Below are 22889 nucleotides of genomic sequence, written 5' to 3'. Positions count from 1 at the left end.
AACATTTATTTTTATTTATTTGACACCTTAGAATCGGGGGGGGGGGGTAGTACACTCAATGGCCAGTTCCCTGGTATCAGCTTCTAAGAAGCATTTCTGCTTAACAATAGCCTACAGTCCACTATCAGTACCTAGCAGGACAGCAAGAAGAGCCTGTGCCTGGTTAGGAATGCAGAGAAGCTGCCAAGTTTCTTCCGGCTAGCTGGAAGGTGAAAGGCACAGCACAGCACACCTATGCTCACATCATCTCTCACTTTGCTTACACAGAACACGTTTCAGATACCCGAGAGCTATAACTCAGGTGTGCCATACCTGAGTGTTTTAATTCAGGGGCGCCACGATTCTGAATCGATCACATCAGGTACACAGCTGACTTCAGCTTGCTAAGTGCTGAGTCTGCAGAAACACCATCCCGTAGCTAAACTGCAAGTTGTATCCTTGATTGTTTAGGCCGCAAGATGTATCTACAGTTGCAACTGCAAGGCCAATTATGCCTAGCTTGGCCTGAACTGGAGGGAAGCGTCGGTGAATAACTGTCCTGAAGAACCTGTCTCAAGCATGCCTTGATCACACACTTTCCTAGCCATGAGTGACACAGAGGATCATGTGTTTGTGTGTTTGCTACAAGCGCGTAGCTGCTTTGTGCCTGCTTTGTCTGCGCCCGATTCCTTTGGGAGTGATCCAGGCCGGGACTCTGGACCGCAGTCACAACAAACTCTTCTTTCCCCCTTTCCACCTGCTGAGAAATACAACCAAGGTCGTTAACCCCCTGATGTATATTTGTGAAGCAAACAGCGGCGGCGAGGAACTCCCTGGGGCTCCGTTAAGCCCCGCCCTCCCGAATCGGAGTTCTCAACGTCAGCGAGTCGCGGAAAGGAAAATAATAATATCGGGGTCGGTCGGATCCCAACGGAAACGGCCAGCCCGGCTTGGCCCTATAAAGCAGCGGAGCTGGGCTCAGCCTCGCCCTTTCCGCTTTGCCACGCCCCCCGACGGGCGGGACTGAGCAGAAGGAGCTCGATGGCCGAGGTTCATGTCACTGAGTCGAGCTCCGATGGGGAAAGCGGCTATGATTGGTCTCCCCGCAGGCGCCAGGGCGAAAAGAGGAAGCGGAGATGGCGGCGGCCGCCCGCCGAGCCCCCGGTGAGTTGCGCCGCGAACATGGGGGATGCTGTTTTCTGGTCCCGAGGCTTGGACTTGGCGGCCGCTGCCGGCGTCTCTCCTCCTTTCTGCCTTGGGGACTCCGAGTCATTTCTCCTCTCCTTGCCCATTCACTTCTCCCCACGCGCTCCCGTAGGCAGTGGCGGGGTGCCGGGAGGCAGGCGCCGTCGGCTGAGCATACGCAGGCTTGTTCGTACGCGCCCGGGTCGCCAAACGCAGGAGAATATTGTGCTGGCTGGGAACTAAATTTGTAGGGCGTGCAGATAAAGTCGGCGTTTCCAGAGGGCATGGCTGACGTCCGAAGCTGCAGCCTTCGTTTAAATATGCTTTTGGTAAAAACTATCCCAGAAGAAGGAGCGCCTCTTCCTTTTAACGTAACGCAAACAAGTGTGCTTGAATGCATTTTAGTGAGGTTTGGAGAACAGGAGTTGGTAAAGCCATCTTTGTTATCCGTGGGATCCTGACAAGTAACGCACTGCACGCGATCCTGCAGTGCTCCCTATTGCAGAAATTCCTTATCTCTCTCCTGAATCCCATCACCGTGGTGCTGGAGCTTGATCACGATGTTACTGGTATGACCTTGCTCTGCCCACTTTGCCATGAGCCGATCTGTTTCAGGAGGATACCCATAAGGAAAAACAGATGCGCAGGAAACTGCCTCACACCAGGGCAGATCAGCTGTTCTCAGCTCTGACAACCGGATCCTTTGAACTGGGGATTCCAGGGATCAAATGCTTTGCCACTAAACTGTGGTGCCTCCCAAACTCCAACTGAGTAGCAGTTGCCATTTAAAACAATGGAAATGGAAGTTGAATGCTAAAAAGGGAATCTGTGTGTGGCCAGCTAAATGGAAGGAAAAGGTCCTGTACCGCAGAAAGCTATAAACAAGGCCATGAGTCTCTCCTGACATCATGGGCAGTGCTGTAAAGCAGAGATATGTGGCATAGTAAAAGAATGGAGAATGAAATTGGGATAACTGGGAAGACGTGGAGCAATCAAATGAAGTTTGCTATGGCTAATGGAGGGGATGAACGTCCAAAGAAGAAATGGTAGCCGCCAGAGTAGAACAGTAGCTCCTGTAACACAGTGCAGAGCGAACAATAATGGGATGTGCAGAGGTGAAACAGAATGAAATTCCACACTTGTTGAATAACTGACTACATAGTATGACACCATAATGTCAGTTACAAGTGACAGTTGTCCATGTTCTAGTAACTTCTGGGCTAAACTATTATTATGTGTTGCATGTGACTTTTGAAAAACATTAAAGAAGCATCATTGGTTTTGAGCACCGCAACTGGGTTATTAATGGGGCTGATGGCTGCTATCCCATCGCCCCACTACTAAAAGGTTCTCGCTAGTTGCTAGTTTGCTTCTGGGTTCAGTTCAGGTGCTGGTGTTGACCTTCAAAGTACTAAACAACTTCGGTATCGAAAGGGCTATTCTCTCCCACATGAGCCTGCCTGCCAATCAAGTTCTGTTTTGATGGTCCTTAACTAGTAGCCCCTGCCTTCTCAGTGTAGGAGGATAGCTACTGGCAAGAGGGTCTTTTTGCTGGTGGCTCCCAAATTGTGAAACTCCCTTTCCAGACCTATTAGCCTGGCACATTACATTATTTGGTGTGTGTTTTAGATTCTGGGTGAAATCCACCCTGGGTGCATGTGGTTTTAGTAGAGCTTAGGGATGCGGGTGGCGCTGGGATGCGGGTGGCGCTGTGGGTTAAACCACAGAGCCTAGGACTTGCCGATCAGAAGGTCGGTGGTTCGAATCCCCGCAACGGGGTGAGCTCCCATTGCTCGGTCCCTGCTCCTGCCAACCTAGCAGTTCGAAAGCACGTCATAGTGCAAGTAGATAAATAGGTACCGCTCTGGCGGGAAGGTAAACGGTGTTTCCGTGCGCTGTTCTGGTTTGCCTAAAGCAGCTTAGTCATGCTGGCCACATGACCCGGAAGCTGTACGCCTGCTCCCTCAGCCAATAAAGTGAGATGAGCGCCGCAACCCCAGAGTTGATCACGACTGGATCTAATGGTCAGGGGTCCCTTTACCTTTACCTTTACCTTTAAACCACTTAATTTATCTGCTGGGTTTTATGTTTTAATCCAGCCTTGTTAATAATTTCCCTCACCCCACATCACTAAATTGCAGTATTCTTTACTAGCTTATTGGGGGCTATCAAAGAAGAGGCAAAAGCTGTATTTCTGTGGAGAAGGGAGGAACCCTCCTCTAGCAGCCCATTTGCTTTTTATGCTAGGCACAGAGTAGGGACCAAGCTTCCCATCTCCTTTGCCAACTCACTCTCTCCTCTGCATGGAACTCCATTCACTAACCTGCATGCAGTTTGTGTTCATCTATGACAGGGCTGGGGAAACTCAGGGCCAGGTGTTGAAAGTGGCCTCCAGGAGTCTCTGTCTGACTCTGGGAATTTTGCCTAAGCTGCCACTCATTGGCCTTGGTTTGTACTGTACTCGGTTTGTACTCGGTGTGTTTTGTCTGATTGGAAATGTGTCCTTGAACTCCAGTAGTGCCTCTTGCTGGTTTGGATTAAGGATAAGAGAGTATGTGGATGGGTGTAGAAACTAGCCCAAGGTATAAAAATAAAATTTACATTTGTTGATTACTTCAGCCTCTGATCTTGCCCACCGCTGTGGGATATATGGCCCTTGGAAGGTTGCCTAGAAGGGAATGCATCAAATTGCTTTGTGCAACATTTCCCAAATGCTACACAACTAGCTGGTTGTCGGGGAACTTGGCTGCACAAAGTTGGCCTGCAGGCTAGTGGATCCTCACCCCTGATTTATACCCATGTATCCCTGACCCATGATCCCTGACCATTGGTGATGCATGCTGGGACTTGTAGCTCACCAACATCTGGAGTGTCAAACGTTCCCCTCAGCTGCCATATGGTATCAAGGCACTTGGATCTGTGTCAGCTATGAGAAGCCTGGGATTGCCCTGCTTTATGTCACAAATTGGCAAACCACCTCAGTCCTCTTGCAGCTTGTGACGCTGTTCCTAGCATGGAGCTAAAGCCACTGGATATGCCAAACCAGCTACCATGTCATAACCCTGCACATGACCTTGTTAGGGTGACTGGCTGGCCACCTGATGCTTATGCCTTTCCCTTTCAGGATCTCTTCCCTTTCTGAATGCTGCTGAATAAACTTTGTCACATATGTTGTTTATTGATGGCGATCTCATTTCCCACACCCTACTAGGATCTGGCGCCATGTGAGTTCAGGAAGGGACTACAAAGGCAGGGGAGGGTTCAAGGAGCTTGATGGCTCAGGGGCAGCACATCCTCCTACCCTGTTCACTAAATCCCCGGAACTGTGAAGGAGCATTATTCTTAGGGTATGCCAATGAGATGGGTGCTGCTGCCAAGATGTGCAAGATAATTGTTCAGGCATGTGCACTGAGTCCTGCTAGGATGCCAGCTGGCAGCACCGGCCTATCTGGTGAGATGGAAGGTGTGGATTGGTCACAGGCGTTGGTTGGGAAATAAGGTGGAGCAGAAGGACTGGTTGGTCCCTGCAGTGCTTCTGTGGATTGGCCCTGTGTGTCTGACCGTGGACAACATTCCCCCCTGATCCTGGATTCAAATTAAGGATCTCCGGTATGTAAAACGTGAGTTGTTTGAGTTCACCTCACACCGGTTGCAGGTCAGGACTATTTTGTGTCCATTCCTTATAACTGCATCCCACAATGTGGAGGGCACACTTCAGGCTACTGTAGTTGTCTGCTTTCTGCTGTGACTCCTTGTCTTCTACACTAGACAACTGTTACTTCTTTCCCTCTGTGCTGCCTTTCATTGCTCCATTTGCTGATTCTACACAAATTAAAGGCGTGACCGCAGTTGCTCTCTCTCAAGTTGTTATTCCCAGCAACAGGTATTTGGAAGCATACGGCCTTTAGCAGTGGAAATTGAACATAGCTGCCATGATTAACTGGCAATTGATTTTTTAAGGATTATAAACTCTGGATAATAGCCTGTAGGAGCTTTTATGTCTAGTTCAGTAATTTTCAAGTGACAGAGGCTGGTAGTGACTGGAAGTGTGTAGTTTACAAATAAAGGCTTATTTATGGTATTCATGAACTCTGGCAGGAGGTGGTCACCTCAGCCCCGTTCCTGAGAGCCTGTGCTTGACATTATGCTACTTTTATTTGTTTTTAAAGTAGTCAGTGAAAGTTGCATCAGCCTTTTCCTTGGAACACACGGTGCATATCGAGGCCACAGCCACTTTGAGAATTGCTTTATGCCCCTAATTTTGGCGCAGTTAGAAAATGGGGGAAATGAATAAGGGCAAGTTGTTGAGTTGAGGGAGCTTCCAAATCAGAGCAGGAATGAGTCACTCTCTATCTCAGACTCAGAAATAACAAAAGAATTGCACTCAGACCACATTGGTTCCTTGCACTCTGGTTACTGGTGCAGGGCTTCACTTCCTCCTAGTAGGCCGAGGTCTGAAACGTTCACTAAGGGGGGTGGCAGTGGGTGCTGGCAAAAAGGGAAATAAATAGGCCTGTGTAAAATGCTGTGTGTTGTGACTGTTTGAATCTTGCTAAAGATAATATTTGCACAAATTTGCAGTTTGTTGGTTATAAAAGGAAAGAGAGGTTATTTCCTCTCAGGCATGTTGTGGTTAAGCGGAAGAGTGAGCGGCAGTTGGAACATCTCCCTCTACCACATGTTTCCTCTTGTGTCCCCTACAAAAAGCTACTAGAAGCTTTGAGAGGTATCAGTGACAACCCAGGTAAGGAAATTGCACCCTGTGAGGGACTCTAATGCAGGGTATAAATATTGTCAAATAAATAATAAAGGAGTTGATCAAAGAAAAGCTAGGCCCTCTTGCCCCGTAAATAGTCTCTCCTGAATCCTTGTTGTTTCCGCCTGGTAAGCGCCATATTTTTCCATGTATAAGAAGCTCCCTGTTTTGGGGGATTCCAAATTAAGAAAACATCCCTCGGCACTACTCGTGTATAAGACGAGCCCCAATTTTAAACCTATTTTTTTGGTTTAAAAAAGCCTAGTCTTATACACGGAAAAATACGGTATCTTGCAAGGGTGCAGGAGCAGCTTTTAGCCGTCTCGTTTGTAACTTTTAAAGAAATCTTGAATACTTCTGAGCTGACTTGAGGAGTATGGGTTGTAAACAGTGCTAGTCCTCCTTAAAAGTAGATGCATTGAAGCTAATGGACATAAGTTTGGTTTATTAATTTCAATGGGCCTTCTCTGAGCAGGACCAGAATTGGTTACATCCCCATGTTTTTATGCAAGCAGGGAGGCCTCCAGCCAAACTGGAATTCTGTTGGCCATTTAATTCTGATGCTACTTTCAAATATCCAGAGGTTCCAGCAGGGAGAATTGAAATGGTAAAAGGAATGGCAGTTAGGCACTTCCTTTTAGGTTTCAAAACTTGTTTGTAGGAAGGTCATTTGAGCTAGGGACCTTTATTCAGAACTGTTTCATCTCCAAATGATGTTTCTTGCTCATGCTAAGCAGCGATGTCTTATTCACTTCTGCCATAATTTTAAACGTTCAACCTCAGTGCCATATTTAGGGATCCAATATGAGAGTCACATTGTCACTTCCTGGATCATAAATTTCATACAATAAGTCATTTTACTGATTTGTCTGGTACAGGGTTTGTGTGTGTGTGTGTGTTAAGCATAATTTTCTTTTGAGGTGCCTCACCTGGGACTATTTTTCTCCTCTCTGCGTCCCCTCTGGAATGTTTGTCAAAGAATGTTCCAAATAGGCTTTCAATATATAAAATCTACTTGCTATATCTTGAACGGGAACATAGAGGAAGGACTGTTTCTCAGTGGTAGGGTGCACACATAGCATGCGAAAGATGCCAGGTTCAGTCCTTGTCATCTACAGGTAGGGTTGGGAGAGACTAGCCATCAATCCTCTCCCCAGCATTTGCCCTTTGCTGCTTCCAGCCTTCTCTCAAGCAAGGATATGGGAGCCATCTGTATGGCATCTAGGCTGGTGAGAGGACTTCTCCCCTCTGAACTACATTTGAGTAAGGCTCCTTGGAATGCAGGAAGACCACAACTTTATTGTCAGTTAACTCTTGTTTTGTTTTGTTTTGTATTTATGTACTGAAACCTAGACTGGGTTTGGAGGGGTTGTTTTTTTTTTTTGTAATATTGAATTTATTCTGTGTTTGTTAGATTATTGATGTTTGTCATTTTTGAATTTAATGACGTGCTCTGTATTTTGTATATTTGCATTTTGATGTTTTGAATGTTTGTGGAAAAGTAGCATATAAGTAAACTCAATCAAACAATCGATATAGCAGAGCTAAAAAGAACAGGTATGGTATGCCTGCTAAAAACCTGCTTCAGAGCCTTCTTGCAAGAATTCATATCCTTTGCCTCTCTGTGTTGCTATTGCTTTATATTTCTTGTGCCACAGAGGATTGCATGCATAATCTCCACTGTCTTCCCACCCCCCACTCCTGGGGCCTGCTATCCTGACTTCTCATAACAGATTCAAGTGGGTATGTACTACGCTGTCCTTGTTGGCTTAATGTGTCCCACCTGGGACAGCTTCAGCCAGCAATTGAGTGCATCACCATTCAGAGTAATAACTCTCGCATCATCAGGCTGACTAAGTTTTGAAGTGATCACCAACAGTAGTCATAATCCAGAGTGGTAGCATTAGGCAAACAGGACAGCAGTACATCTCTCTATCCCAGTGCACAAGGCTCTCTTTACTCCCGTTTGTCACGTTTATATGAACATTTGATTTTGCCACATGATAAGGAAATGTATGCGTGTCTAGATGCATTAATTGGAGAAAAAGTTTTGCTTTGAGCACCTGTGGGTAGTTCAGTTGGCTAGAACATGGTGCTGATAATGCCAAGGTCACAGGTTTGATTCCTTTACAGGACAGAGGCATGATAAGCAGGAGATTACACACCACTGGCATTCTTTTTCGCTTATGTAAATTCCCTCTGAGGTTTTTTACTTTAATACTTGTTGTTGTTGTTGTTTAGTCATGTCCGACTCTTCGTGACCCCATGGACCAGAGCATGCCCGGCACTCCTGTCTTCCACTGCCTCCTGCAGTTTGGTCAAACTCATGCTGGTAGCTTCGAAAACACTGTCCAACCATCTCGTCCTCTGTCGTCCCCTTCTCCTTGTGCCCTCCATCTTTCCCAACATCAGGGTCTTTAATACAATCAAAATACTATAATACTTTAATACTATCAAAATACAAAACCCATGCATTTGAGGCATGAGCTTTGTATGATTTAGTACTGGAAAAAGGTGGCCAGCACAGACCAAGAAGGGTTGCAGAGAGCTATCTGCTGCTGTTTCTGTCATGGGATGAATTATGCAACTAAGCGATTAAACTTCTTGCCATGGGTTAGTTGACGTACATGGTCCTTGGGAAACAAATACAATAAATAAATACTAACAGCTGAGACCCATGTCTGTGGGGTGTCAGCAAAGTCCATCCAAAACCAGAAGATCTTGCTGCAGTTCCACAATTAAATATTCAGGCTTTATCATGGATGAATCTCCATGATAATTGTGGGAGCTGTGCAGCCACTGTTGCCAATAACTTTTCTCCATTTACCCCACCATCTAATATTGGCATAGGATAAATGCTATTGACTGGTCGGGGGGGGGGGTTCTACAATTTCCAGGGTGTGCCCCAAACCATTTAGGATTTATAATTTTAGTCAAAGCTGTGTCATGCAGTGATGTAAATCTTTTTCTTTCTCTCACCCCACCCCTTCTCTCCTTGTAGGAGATCATTGATCTCACTGGGGATGACATCACTGTAATCGATCTGACGGGGACTGAGGATGACATGATCAGCCCTCTTCATGAAAGTTGCAGTGCCATTCAGCACTCTACTCCAGTCAGCATGCACTCGGTGTGCTGTCCGAAAATCCTCACCACTGAAAGCGCTGAGAACAAAGTTGATGTGCCAATCAGCATGTGGGACAGAGACTGTGAGCTGCCTTCCCCCCAAGAAGATGCTATAAAGAAGCAGCCCTTATTTCAATGTAGCAGCTGCCCCATCATCCCCAGCTACGGTGGGGACTCTGAAAACAGCAGCCACACCACTTACAACAGTGATCTGGGCTCCTTAGGAAGCCCCCAGGTGGGGTCTGATGTTTTCTCCTTCTCTTCAACCCCCAGCAGCAGTGAATGTCAAGCCCCCTTGGACTGTGTGGAAGAGGTTCCTGGTGCTGGTCCGTCTGTGGACGAGCCCAGCCCCCAGCATTCCCCACTACATCAGAGACATTCCCCAAGCCCCATCCCCTCCTGTTCTCCAATGAGCACATCTCCATCTCTAGCAGAAGCTAATCAGCATTTTCTAGAGGCAAATAACCCAGCACCAAATGCTGTAAAATCACATGTTTGGGAGCCAGTGAAGCAGATCGACATCAAGGTCTGGTTGAAAACATTGCAGTACTTCCAGGGAGTTCCTGTACATTACCCCTTTTTCCAAAATGTGGTGCAGGAAAAAGATGCTGAACAGGTAATTGATGGAAGAGACCAGTGCTTCAGTAGTCTGAATAAAAAGAGATGGAAAGAACCAGGCTGTACAAGAAAGAGCAGGAATGAGGTCATGCAGGCTGAAATGTCCAACATCAACCAAGGCTCTAGTATGTTTAACTTGATTGTGGGTCTCGCAGCACTGCACAGATTTGACAGCTTCACAAATAAGCATGTGTGAAAGAGAAAGACTCTAAAAGTGCAATCCTATGCATGCCTACTCAGGAATAAGTTGCACTGAACTCAATGGGGCTTACTACTTAAGTAGATATTTGCTGTAAAAGAAGGAGGCCATTTTTATTTTACATGCTTAAATATCTGAGAAGGTTCTCCCTCTCAGTTGGCAAAGACTGTTGAACAGAAATACCTTATTAGGAAAAAAAACTTGTTATGTGTTTATGTTCAAACAAATTCAAATCCTCATTCAGAAATTATTTTTATTGGAATACTTACTTGTATTTTAATTTGTAACTACTCAACATCATACTTTCCCAAATATTATTTAAATTGTAAGTAAGCAGTTTTCACTGCCTTTTAACATACTAATTTTAGGATGCCTGAAGTCCTGTGCAAATACATGCATGTGCTTCCTATGTAGTCACCTGAGAAAAGTTAATTATAAATTTGATCTAAGATTGGACTAGTATTGTATCCATTTCAGCTGCCCAGTTTGCCTTTCATTGCATTCATATGTTAAGTTACCAATTTTATGAAATGGGGCATTTTGGAAAATTTTCTGTAGAAGAAAATAGCAATAGAAAACTTCCTCCAGAATTTTTTTCATTCCCACTTCACTTGTGCTTAGGAACGTTATGCAATGTTTATGTTTCACTGTATCCACAGAAGAAGCAGCCTATCCCATCCCGGAAACTAAGCATGGTGTTCAGCACTATCGAGGAGAAATTCTTCCAGGGAACCTTGGACTTCCTTATGGATTATGTAACCTCCCAGTACTACCCGCCAAAGGAGATCACATCGTGTGTGATCAGGCAGATTCTCTTGAGCTCAGATCAACAAGATGTGCAACAAGAGACACAGAAAGATGCTTTTATGTTGTTGATGAAAATCCAGTCGTATGTATCCTGTGATTTACTATTCTTTTATTTTGTGTTGCCTTGCATAGGACCATGATCCTTTCTTTCTAAGCTTTGTGGTTGTGTTGTAAATTCTGCCATAGTTTTGTGTGTAAGTGATTGCTTAAGGAAACAGATGAATAGCTGCACTTGCTGAAACATATTCTGCTCTTTTAATGGTTTGATCTTTTCATTTCTGTGAGGCCTACTCTTTATTAATTACAGTGGTGCCTCGGGTTACATACGCTTCAGGTTACATAAGCTTCAGGTTACACACTCTGCTAACCCAGAAATAGTGCTTCAGGTTAAGAACTTTGCTTCAGGATAAGAACAGAGATCGTGCTCCAGCGGCGCAGCAGCAGCAGCAGGAGGCCCCATTAGCTAAAGTGGTGCTTCAGGTTAAGAACAGTTTCAGGTTAAGAACGGACCTCCGGAACAAATTAAGTACTTAACCTGAGGTACCACTGTATGAACGTTGATCATGCACCCTTCACTGAAAGGTAGTCCCAGGGCAGAAGATATATCAATATTTAAATAAAAAATGAACAATGTAGAGACTAAACAAAATAAAACGTCAATAAAATTCACAATAAGATCATAGGCAGCTGCCATGGAAAAGCTATTTAATTAAGTGATTAAGTGATGAATTTTATATTACAATGGAACAACTGTATGTAATAGCAGCTTATTCATACAGTCAGAACATGCACCCCAACTGCATTTTATCATTGGTTAAATAATTGCTACAAGTCCCCATTCAAAGACAGTAAGTACAATATCAAGAATGTGCACAACTGGGAGAGTGGTCGCCTTGCTCTAGTGAAATACAATGTCTCTGTTTGCACCTTTTAAAATAAACAAATAACCAGAAGGTTCACAAAAGAGCAGGGTACTGCTGCAAGGGAAGATCTGATACTTTTAAAATGTTATTTCAAAAAGCCTAAATGCCCTCTTCTACTTGTAAATGTTAGTGACTTAAACAGTTGGACCATAGCATGAGCTTTAATAACAGGAGCCATCACTAGTAATGGTCCAAGCAATATCCTGCAGGTGTTTATGACACTTCCAGGGCAGGATACAACTAATGAGTCCTATCATCAGTTGGTCATATTAACAATTGCCACTCTTCACAAAATACCACCAAGGAACCAATAGACTGGATGCTTTGAAATGTGTCTTTGATTTGCTATTGCAAAGAATGTTTGTGATAAGGATTTGATGGTATAACAGGCCTACTTCTTAATTTTAGACTTCATCCAGCAAGGGCTGACACTGTGGTATGGGACTGGCTGCTACTGCGAGTGGTAATAGAAGATCAGGTATGTTGATTACATCTCACTGTGTGGGATGGGTGGTTTTTAAGAAACTATCATTCTGCCAGCCTTTGCTTTGCAACTAAGAGAAGGGTTCCCATGCCAGCCCCCTGTACTAACAAACTGGTCTTGAAGTAAGCCTGATTGGCAGGGACTGCTTTGCATTTGCTGCAGAAAAAGAGGAAGGAAAGTTACCTGGCTGAACATCTTAGTCACTGTCAATAAATCAAGGCTTGCCAAAGGACATTTTGTGGTCTCTTTGATTTCGGAAAGACAGGAAAGAGAAACAACCTCAAGTGGCCGAAGAAATTGTAATGCACTTATAAAAAAATGTAAATGCCCAATGCGTTTCAGCCAGAAGAGGCAGAATGGATTCGATTCTCTGCCCCTGCATTCTGTGCTAGGTTCTTCTAACCACCCCCATAGCTAACTGGGGGGGGGGGCACATAGGGAGGAAGGTGGAAATTTGTGCATGCTTCACAGCCCACAGGCTATGCAACTGCTGTTGATGATATGCTCTTCCTGCCAGGCTGGGTGGGTGGGTTTGTTTGTTTGCTTGCTTGCTTTTTGCTGTTCTTACTGTTCCCAAAGCTTGGCATTCCGTGGTCAATGCCATGTATGATTTATCACTACTGAACTGTTGTTGTTGTTTTGGCTACATCCTGAGTGCTTACACAAAACTGGCATGAACCACTTCTCTACATACTTGTTACTGAATGAGGCGCTTTATGTTTAGAGCAGGGCCAGGGAACCTGTGGCCCTCCAGATGTTGTGGGACTCCCAACTCCATCTGCCATTCCTGGCATGGCCAATGGTCAGAGATGATAGGAGTTGAATTCCAGCAACGTCTGGAAGGCCGCAGATTCCCCTTTCCTGAGCAAGGGCCATTAATGCTATTATTTTTGTCTCCACTCACACATAGATCTGCTTTATATCTTTGGGGCAAGTGCTACAAATTCCTTTGTGCCTTAGTCTTGCCAACATCTAGCTGTATCTACATCTTTCAGGGCCAAACCCCACATGACGTTAGTCACATATTCAAACAGTTACTCTGATATTTAAACAAGTGTGATTAATCTTGTGGCTTTCTTTTGGAGAGAAAGCAGCTATGAGGCCTCCAGATAAGAGGGCGATTTTAGAAAACCAACCTGGACCCATAAATCTTGATCAAGTATGTGTTTTGAGACCAGGGCCCCACAGCTGGCTTTTCCCCAAAAGCAGCCAAGTTTTAAGCATGCTTGTTCAAACACAGGACCAGTAGTGTGTGTAAGCTGACCCTCATGGATATATCCATTTTGGCCTAGCTACAATCAGGACTGTTTGTATTCCAAATTCCCATGAAATAACAGAAATCAACATACTGAAAATCTCCACTTTTGTTTTTCTCCTTTAAAATTAAAACATCTTACCTGTATGCTGGTGACAGTTGCTTGAAATGGGTGGGCCTCAGAGTTTATATAGGTCACAGCAGATACTAACAGAAGAGATCTACAGGGTTAAGCCTGGAGAGGAATTAACTTCCCCAGCTACCATGAACACTTGGCTGGAGTGCTGTATGGGCCAATCCAGTCACGAGACTCTCATAGGGTGGGGTTATGACTACGTTTCTTGTCTTATTCATGTGTAAACAATGCCTATAATTTGCATAATAATAGGCACATGCCTGGCAGTTTCAGCCCAGGTTTTTAGGTTTGTAAGCTCATCATACAGAGGAGTGAGGGCTTATTATAAATAATTCCATGTTTAATTTTTTCTGGTACCCTTAGGAAGGAAAGTTTCCTGGGCGACTCCTCTTCTTGCAGTATGTGATCCAGACCTTGGAGGATGACTTCCAGAGGATGGCCAGAACAGGCACTCTGCACAAATCCATTGCCAAAGCAGTGCTTTCCTGTGACCATTGCTTCGACAATGTCAAGTAATTATCACTTTAATCTAGAGAGGCTTCCTGTGTGCCAAGCAACTAGGGCTTGAGAAATTTCACTTGTCACATGTTCTCTGCTACATGTCCCCTTTGGCCACTGCTGATTTTAAGAGCCTGCACGTGTGAGACCCAACCTAAAGCACTACAAATACTAGTGACTCCTCACTAGGCTAAAGCCCATAAATATATGTGGGTGACATGCAAGACCACTTGCCACAGACAAGCACCTTAGGTCATGGCAAGAGGACACACAAGCACATCCTTCACTAATACTCTTGTTTCTGTTGCAGGGAAGTGATTGAATGGCTAGTAGCTGCAGTTATGGGTATACGGGTTACGCAGTACAGAAGACACGTGCAGAAGACCATTCCTTCACTAGAAACCTCCAGAGCCATGAGCAGCAGCTCTGTACCAGAATTGCACTTAAACCAGACTGCACAAACCGATGACGTCATTCCACGATTTCAGTCCCAAACGTAAGTAGGGGAATGTACATTTTTGTCTCTTTTGCACTTTACATTGTAGAGAGGGGTTTCCTCCTAGAGATACTTTAAGCAAAAATCCTACCTATTCAGGTGGTTATCTAGATGTCTTTCCCAATTTAGGATGACCTACCCCAGAAACAGGGAACCTGTGGCTTTCCATGTTGTTGGACTCCCAACTCCATTTGGCCAGTGACCAAGGAGGATGGGAAATGTAGTTCAACAATATTTGGAGGCCCACAAGTACCCCATCCTTGGCCCTGGTGAACTAGGGAAAGACAGATTTTCTTGTAGGTTGAGTTCATTTGGTTTCAATGATGATGATGATGATACACTGATAGTGGTGGGTGTCTGTCTATCTCAGTAAGCCTGGGATCTGAGCCTGATGAGCCTCTTCCTGTCTTCAGTAGATATCAGCAGTTTCTCATTTTTTAAGTCTTAAGTTAACCATATTTGCACATCAGTTTCTAATGTTGTGGGACGCGGGTGGCGCTGTGGGTAAAACCTCAGTGCCTAGGACTTGCCGATCGTACAGTCGGCGGTTCGAATCCCCGCGGCGGGGTGAGCTCCCGTCTTTCGGTCCCAGCTCCTGCCCACCTAGCAGTTCGAAAGCACCCCTAAGTGCAAGTAGATAAATAGGTACCGCTTTATAGCGGGAAGGTAAACGGCGTTTCCGTGTGCTGCGCTGGTGCTGGCTCGCCAGAGCAGCTTCATCACGCTGGCCACGTGACCTGGAAGTGTCTCCGGACAGCGCTGGCCCCCGGCCTCTTAAGTGAGATGGGCGCACAACCCTAGAGTCGGACACGACTGGCCCGTACGGGCAGGGGTACCTTTACCTTCTAATGTTGTGAGTGTCCTCTATTTCAGAGGCTTCTACTCTGCAGCCTCTTATAGTTGTTTTAACTGCGAGTCTTTTAGTTCTTATGCTCTTACAGTTGTTTAAACTGTGTGTTTTTGTTTGTTTTTAGTTCTTATCTGTTTTAATTATCAGTTTTTATCCATCCATTATCCGTGTTTAATCTTGTATTTTATTCAGATGTTTTGTTGTTGTTGTTTAGTCGTTTAGTCGTGTCCGACTCTTCGTGACCCCATGGACCAGAGCACGCCAGGCACTTCTGTCTTCCACTGCCTCCCGCAGTTTAGTCAGACTCATGTTTGTAGCTTCGAAGACGCTATCCAACCATCTCGTCCTCTGTCGTCCCCTTCTCCTTGTGCCCTCCATCTTTCCCAACATCAGGGTCTTTTCCAGGGAGTCTTCTCTTCTCATGAGGTGGCCAAAGTATTGGAGCCTCAGCTTCACGATCTGTCCTTCCAGTGAGCACTCAGGGCTGATTTCCTTAAGAATGGATAGGTTTGATCTTCTTGCAGTCCATGGGACTCTCAAGAGTCTCCTCCAGCACCATAATTCAAAAGCATCAATTCTTCGACGATCAGCCTTCTTTATGGTCCAGCTCTCACTTCCATACATCACTACTGGGAAAACCATAGCTTTTACTATACGGACCTTTGTTGGCAAGGTGATGTCTCTACTTTTTAAGATGCTGTCTAGGTTGGTCATTGCTTTCCTCCCAAGAAGCAGGCGTCTCTTAATTTCATGGCTGCTGTCACCATCTGCAGTGATCATGGAACCCAAGAAAGTAAAATCTCTCACTGCCTCCATTTCTTCTCCTTCTATTTGCCAGGAGGTGATGGGACCAGTGGCCATGATCTTCGTTTTTTTGATGTTGAGCTTCAGGCCATATTTTGCGCTCTCCTCTTTTACCCTCAATAAAAGGTTCTTTAATTCCTCCTCACTTTCTGCCATCAAGGTTGTGTCATCTGCATATCTGAGGTTGTTGATATTTCTTCCAGCAATCTTAATTCCGGCTAGGGATTCATCCAGCCCAGCCTTTCGCATGATGAATTCTGCATATAAGTTAAATAACCAGGGAGACAATATACAGCCTTGTCGTACTCCTTTCCCAATTTTGAACCAATCAGTTGTTCCATATCCAGTTCTAACTGTAGCTTCTTGTCCCACATAGAGATTTCTCAGGAGACAGATGAGGTGATCAGGCACTCCCATTTCTTTAAGAACTTGCCATAGTTTGCTGTGGTCAACACAGTCAAAGGCTTTTGCATAGTCAATGAAACAGAAGTAGATGTCTTTCTGGAACTCTCTGGCTTTCTCCATAATCCAGCGCATGTTTGCAATTTGGTCTCTGGTTCCTCTGCCTCTTCTAAATCCAGCTTGCACTTCTGGGAGTTCTCGGTCCACATACTGCTTGAGCCTTCCTTGTAGAATTTTAAGCATAACCTTGCTAGCGTGTGAAATGAGTGCAATTGTGCGGTAGTTGGAGCATTCTTTAGCACTGCCCTTCTTTGGGATTGGGATGTAGACTGATCTTCTCCAATCCTCTGGCCACTGCTGAGTTTTCCAAACTTGCTGGCATATTGAGTGTAGCACCTTAACAGCATCATCTTTTAAAATTTTAAATAGTTCAGCTGGAATACCATCACTTCCACTGGCCTTGTTATTTGCAGTGCTTTCTAAGGCCCATTTGACTTCACTCTCCAGGATGTCTGGCTCAAGGTCAGCAACCCCAATACCTGGGGTGTACGAGGCATCCATTTCTTTCTGGTATAATTCCTCTGTGTATTCTTGCCACCTCTTCTTGATGTCTTCTGCTTCTGTTAGGTCCTTACCACTTTTGTCCTTTATTATGGCAATCTTTGAACGAAATGTTCCTTTCATATCTCCAATTTTCTTGAACAGATCTCTGGTTCTTCCCATTCTGTTGTTTTCCTCTATTTCTTTGCATTGCTCGTTTAAGAAGGCCTTCTTGTCTCTCCTTGCTATTTTTTGGAAATCTGCATTCAATTTCCTGTATCTTTCTCTATCTCCCTCACATTTTGCTTGCCTTCTCTCCCCCGCTATTTGTAAGGCCTCATTGGACAGCCACTTTGCTTTCTTGCATTTCCTTTTCATTGGGATGGTTTTCGTTGCTGCCTCCTGTATAATGTACGAAAACCATCCCAATGAAAAGGAAATGCAAGAAAGATGTTTTATCCTATGCTTGTTTCTTTGTCCTTATTTGCTCTAACAATTATCTGTTAAAAAAAATCCTAACTGCTATTTTATTTATATGTTTTTTTATCCTGGTCTGTGACCATAATAAAGTTAATTCATTCAGCAGAAAAAAGATACAAGTCCGCTCTTGGACTGGACCTCTCTACCATTACTAATGTTTACACTGTAGAAAACATGTGCATAACCTTTGGCCCTCCAGCTGTAGTTAAACTACAACTTCTACCAATCTGGGCCATTGGTCATGATGTCTGGGGAGTTCTAGTTTAGCAACTGCTGGAGGGCCAAGGGTTCCCTACACCTGCTGTGGAATTTTTCATTTGGCTGGGACTCCATGCAGTTGTGGGAACATTCTTCATGGAGGCCAGAAATGTTGTGACACATCATGTGACTTAACCAACCCCCATAGGAAGCAGATTCAAGCATTTCTATGGCTGTGTGGATTATCAGCAGAACAGAAGCAATTTGGACAGAAGCTGCACCATTGAGAAAATGGCTTGAAACAGGCCTGGAGTTCATTAGCTTGCTACTCAAATGCCCATTAAGTATCATCAACAAGTTCTGAACGTTTCAGCTCTATCTCATGTGAGGCTGTACATCAGAATTTTCATCTTCCCTGATATGGTAGCTATGTTCTGATGGTTCTCTGTTGGTTTGGGAGCAAGACATTTGAGACACTACAGTGGGGTAGTGTTGAGGTGATTAACACTATTGTTTCCTGTTTCTCTGACTTAGGGAGGTGGCATTCCTGCAGAGGATGCTTTCTATAGCAATAGAAGTGGACAAGTCTCCAAACTGCAGCACCAGTAAAATTGTAGATAATGTGTTTTATTCATGGCTGAATATTCCCAAGCGCTGCCACAGGTAAGGGGTGTGTGGGTGTAAAAAATCCTTCTGTCCTTCCCTGTGTCACTGCCCAACTGTCCTCATGCCCCCAGAAGACCTACTCATTATATACCTGGATGTTCAACTGTTTCTGGGCAAAGAGCAAGTATTTGGTGAGACTGTGCCTAATTTTGGGAGGACTAAAGGTCCTATGCAGATCTAGAGAGCCAGCAAAAGTATTTCACTGATATGTGTCACCCAGCCTTCCCATCTGTTCTGAACAAGAGAGGCAATGAGCTTCTTTCTATCAGCAAATGCAGCAGTGGTAGACACGGGTGCCTTTTTCCTGTTGATGGGTTGCCGAGTGGGAGCGTGCCACCAGCATTTTGTGGTCTGCCTTTCAGTTCCTTTAGATATGGCAGCATTTTGTGACTGGCATCCACAGACTGGCATATTCCCAATATGCCCACTGGCCTGAAAAGGTTTATACAAGATGATGGACAAGTGGATTTGGCTTGGGTGAAGCAGTATCACAGGCAAGATGTGGGGGCCTGGTGGGCCTAATTAGACTGTGGGCAGGACATTCCCCATCACAGCCACCAAGTATGCCTGCAGGGTCATACCAAAGACCCATCTAGTCCAGTATGCCTCTTCCAACAGCAGCCAACTAGATGCTTCTGAGAACCTTCCTGAAGGCATTAGCCCTCTCCCACTGTTGCTCCCTTGCAGTTGGTACAGTAGTATATTGCCTTTTGAATCTGGGAGCTCCACATAGTCATTATGACTTGATAGTTGCTGGTAGTCGTCTGCTCCATTAAGTTACCTTAATCATTTCAACATAAATCTTGGTTAACATTCATTACTACATCTTTTGACAGTGAATTCCATAAATTAATAATAATAATAAATTATTATTTATACCCCGCCCATCTGGCTGGGCTTCCCCAGCCACTCTGGGCGGCTTCCAACAAAATATTAAAATACAGTAATGCATCAAACATTAAAAGCTTCTCTAAACAGGGCTGCCTGTATGAAATTAAGTTTTCATATAATGCATACTTTTCTTTTGGCTGGCATGAACCCATTGCCAATCAATTATTTCTTTATTAGATGCCAAGTTCTAGTATAAGCAGGAAAAGAACTTCACTATGTACTTTTTTCTACTCCATGCTTAACTTCATAAACCTACATGAAGCCTTCAGTAGTCTCCAAGTGTAGTTTAGAAAACAAAAAAGGACAGAATCAGAGGAAATGTACGTCCACTGCCAGAGGTGTACCTGGTGGGAGAAGCTGTGAGCGGGGACATCCCACCCAGTCAGCTATAAACTTCACCCAAGCAAGGAAGTTTAGGATTGCAGACTTAATTTGTGAATGTTATTCCAATGTTGTTAATGCCAAATTCTAAGTAGCATTTTTTTTTAAAAAAGGCTATGCTTTGCATGTTTTCTTGGCTATCACTAAAATGAAATGGGTGTTACTTCAAAGTAAGCTTGTTTTAGGTTTTCTACTTTTAGTGTAGAAAACAGAGAATTCACTCTCTGCTGATTGCTTATCATCACCTATTAACAGCCTAATTAAAGCAACATCTTATAAAATAATTCCATAGCTGTATTTATAGAAATATCCTTCCCCAACCTGGTTTCCTCCATATGTAACTAGACTTCAAACTAGACTTCAACACCCATCAAAGACCTTTGGCTATACTGGCTTGGGCTGGTGGGAATTTGTAGTCCAAAAACATGGTTGTACCATTTTGGGGAAGCCTGCTGCAGAGCATGGTTAGGTTTTCTTTGAACAAATTAGTTCTGTATCAATCATTAGTCTATTTGTACTCAGTACAGCAGGGTGAAATGAAGCAGATAAGCTTCAGTTACAGCATTTACCCACTTCTCATTACCCACTATTCATGCAGTAAACATCTTCAGCAGGATAGCAGGCCTTGCTGACCACTGAGTACACACATTCAGATAGGGTTCAGTGTGCATGGAAACAGCTACCATGTTTCCTGTGTCTATAGCAAACTGTGGGCCCCAGGACTTCCATTTTTCTTGAATGTTTGTTAGCCTCAGAATGCAGAGAAGATGCTATGCCACAAATGCCCTCTTCATCCTTGCCTGCCATGGTTACTTATAGCCTGCCAACGCAAATTGTAAGAATGGGTTTAGCTTACTTGTCATTACTACTTTGAAAGAGCGGGGCCTGTTCCAGATGGGATTGTGCTTTGGGAACAGTTCTGGACTCAACTCCCCCCCCCCCCCATTTTCCCAAGTGTGGCTTGGCCTGTTAAATTGGTACCAGATCAGTGAGGCCTCATTACTCAGGTTGAATCAGCTATGCTGCTTGGTAGTATGTTTCTCAAGCTAGCTCAGGGCATTGACATATGAAGCCCAAAATGATCTGTATCACACATAAGCTTTGGAATGTCTGCTCCCATTTGAGCCTCTCTGCAATTTTAGAGCAGATGAGGAAATTCCATTTCAGGTTCCATCTTATCTAGTGGTCAGGTTGGCCCACACAGGCTTTCTCTGTGCTGCTCCAGAGCTATGGCATGCACTTCCATGGGAGATAAATTTAGTATGTCCCCTTCCAATGTTCTACAGGCCGGTGACAATACCTCTGTTCCAGTATGCTTTTGACAGGTGTACAACTGTTTCACAGTTGATTCATTTTGCTCTTCCTTGGTTTTATTTAGATTAGTAAAAACGGGAACCTCTTATTGGGCAACAGGTGGTATAGAAAATTTTGTAAAATAGGGACAAGTTATCGTTCCATTGTTGTCTCCTCACAGGGAAGCCTTCCTAAGCAGTATGGAATGCCACCTCTTGCGCTGCAAAGTGTTAGAGCTAGTTTTCTACCACAGCTGCAGAGAAGCCCCTGATCTGCGCCCCTTGTCCTTGAAAAAGATACTGCATTTTCTGAAACACTGTTCTCTGCAGCTGACATACCAGGTACGGCAGAATTCCTTTCCATCATTTATCCCGAGAACTAAATAGTTAGTGTTCATCATTCCCTCCTGTTTTTATGCATTCTTTAATAGTAGTCCAGTTTCATTCCAAACTGGGTTTACCTCTTTAAGAGACATGGATCTACCTCTTGCATCCAGAACGGTTATTAATGTATAGAATCGTTCTAAAAACCAAAGTAACTTAAAACCTATCTCTTCACAGGATAATGAAGCAACATGGCAGAGGTGGGATGAGATGCTTCACCAACTGACTTTATTGTTGCTGAGCTACCGCCGAGTAGTCCTAGGTGAGCAGCTTGTTTACAGCTCATTAGCTTGTCTCCATAGTAGCACTATATCTTGATCAGGTTATGTAAGTGTCAGCTAGCAAACTACTTGGGCCATTTCGCAGTCTAGCTCACTCATTAAGTCATGTACGCATAGAGGGGTGGTATGTCTAACCAAAAAAAACACCCCTCAGTTGATAGAATTGCCTGGTGGAAATCTATTACTGTATATACTTGAGTATAAGCCGACTTTTTCAGCACATTTTTTATGCTGAAAAAGCCCCCCTCGGCTTATACTCGAGTGAGGGTCCGTCGGTGGCAGCGGAATGAGCAGCATGAAAGCAGCTCTTTTGGGCTGCTTGTTCTTCCTCTGGTCCTGCCGCACCAGCCTCTGCCTCTCAGCAGCACCCTAGGTAGGCAGGGGCTTGGGGGGGGGAGAGAAGCCCCATCTGCCGTGTGCGCATGCACACGCACGTACTCTGGCCCACCAGGTTTGTGGTGTGGTGAATCAGTTTATACTCAAGTCAATAAGTTTTCCCAGTTTTTTGTGGTAAAATTAGGTGCCTCGGCTTATATTAGAGTATATATGGTAGGTATCATCTGTCTATGGGTCCTTAAAATTGCCAAATATTAGCATTTTTCAATGTGTTTCCTGCAAACACAACAATGGATAGAATTTGATGGGGAGGGGGAGACTCATTTTGCCTGTAGATGCATTTATCAGGTAAAAATGTGACAGGTCCCTATCCCACGGTTAAGTACAACCCTTACGGTCAAGTGTTTCCTACTTTTCTTTTTTATAGGGCACTTAAGAAGCTCTGTGTGTGAACGAGTAAATTTGATTATCAAGGCTGCCAGACCCAAACTACAGATCAGTGATCTTGTTGAAAGAGATTCTGTAGAGTGCGACATTGAAGATTTCCAGAATATTCTCTCTCTGACTCTGGGGCAGCCACTTCCCCAACCCATAAAGGAAAAGACTGAGCTACTCCAAGAGTTGCTTCTCGCTGCTATGAACTAACACAGGAAATATTGGAGAGCTGAAATATAGACTTCAAGTATGAACAGCTGAGCACTGAATTTTCAGAAACGATCTTTAACAGTAACATTAAACCCCCCATTTTGTATTCATCGGTGGACAAAGAGGAGGTTGTACAACTTGATCTTTGATTTCTGTTGTCATGCAGATCTGTTAGTCTCTTTTTGTCTTGAGTTTCATATAGTTTTTATAATAAATTATTTTATTAAGTGAGGTGTGAGAATTTTACATTTATAGGGACAAGAACACTGGAAATTGT

General features: G+C 44.3%; 1 protein-coding gene across 8 annotated transcripts; it reads left to right on the top strand.

Annotated features, from left to right (window-relative positions):
- Positions 1 to 122: 122 nt before the first annotated feature.
- SIMC1 (SUMO interacting motifs containing 1) lies at positions 123 to 22843 on the top strand. Of its 8 annotated transcripts, none has more exons than XM_083603838.1 (10): positions 123 to 757; positions 8922 to 9662; positions 10523 to 10752; positions 12002 to 12071; positions 13832 to 13980; positions 14277 to 14462; positions 18271 to 18399; positions 21149 to 21308; positions 21528 to 21612; positions 22395 to 22843. In XM_083603838.1, the coding sequence occupies exons 1-10, from the start codon at positions 605 to 607 to the stop codon at positions 22610 to 22612; spliced, it is 2121 nt and encodes a 706-aa protein (XP_083459964.1). In that variant the 5' UTR covers positions 123 to 604; the 3' UTR covers positions 22613 to 22843. The 8 variants fall into 8 exon arrangements, with proteins under 8 accessions (XP_083459964.1, XP_083459965.1, XP_083459971.1 ...); XM_083603839.1 differs by lacking the exon at positions 123 to 757 and adding an exon at positions 813 to 1143; XM_083603845.1 differs by lacking the exon at positions 123 to 757 and adding an exon at positions 2491 to 2511.
- Positions 22844 to 22889: the final 46 nt, after the last annotated feature.

The sequence above is a fragment of the Podarcis filfolensis genome (assembly GCF_964270895.1).
Source record: "Podarcis filfolensis genome assembly, chromosome: 2".
Lineage (NCBI taxonomy): Eukaryota > Metazoa > Chordata > Lepidosauria > Squamata > Lacertidae > Podarcis > Podarcis filfolensis.
The sequence above is the reverse complement of the archived record's forward strand: the minus strand, read 5'-3'. Positions and strand labels throughout refer to the sequence as shown.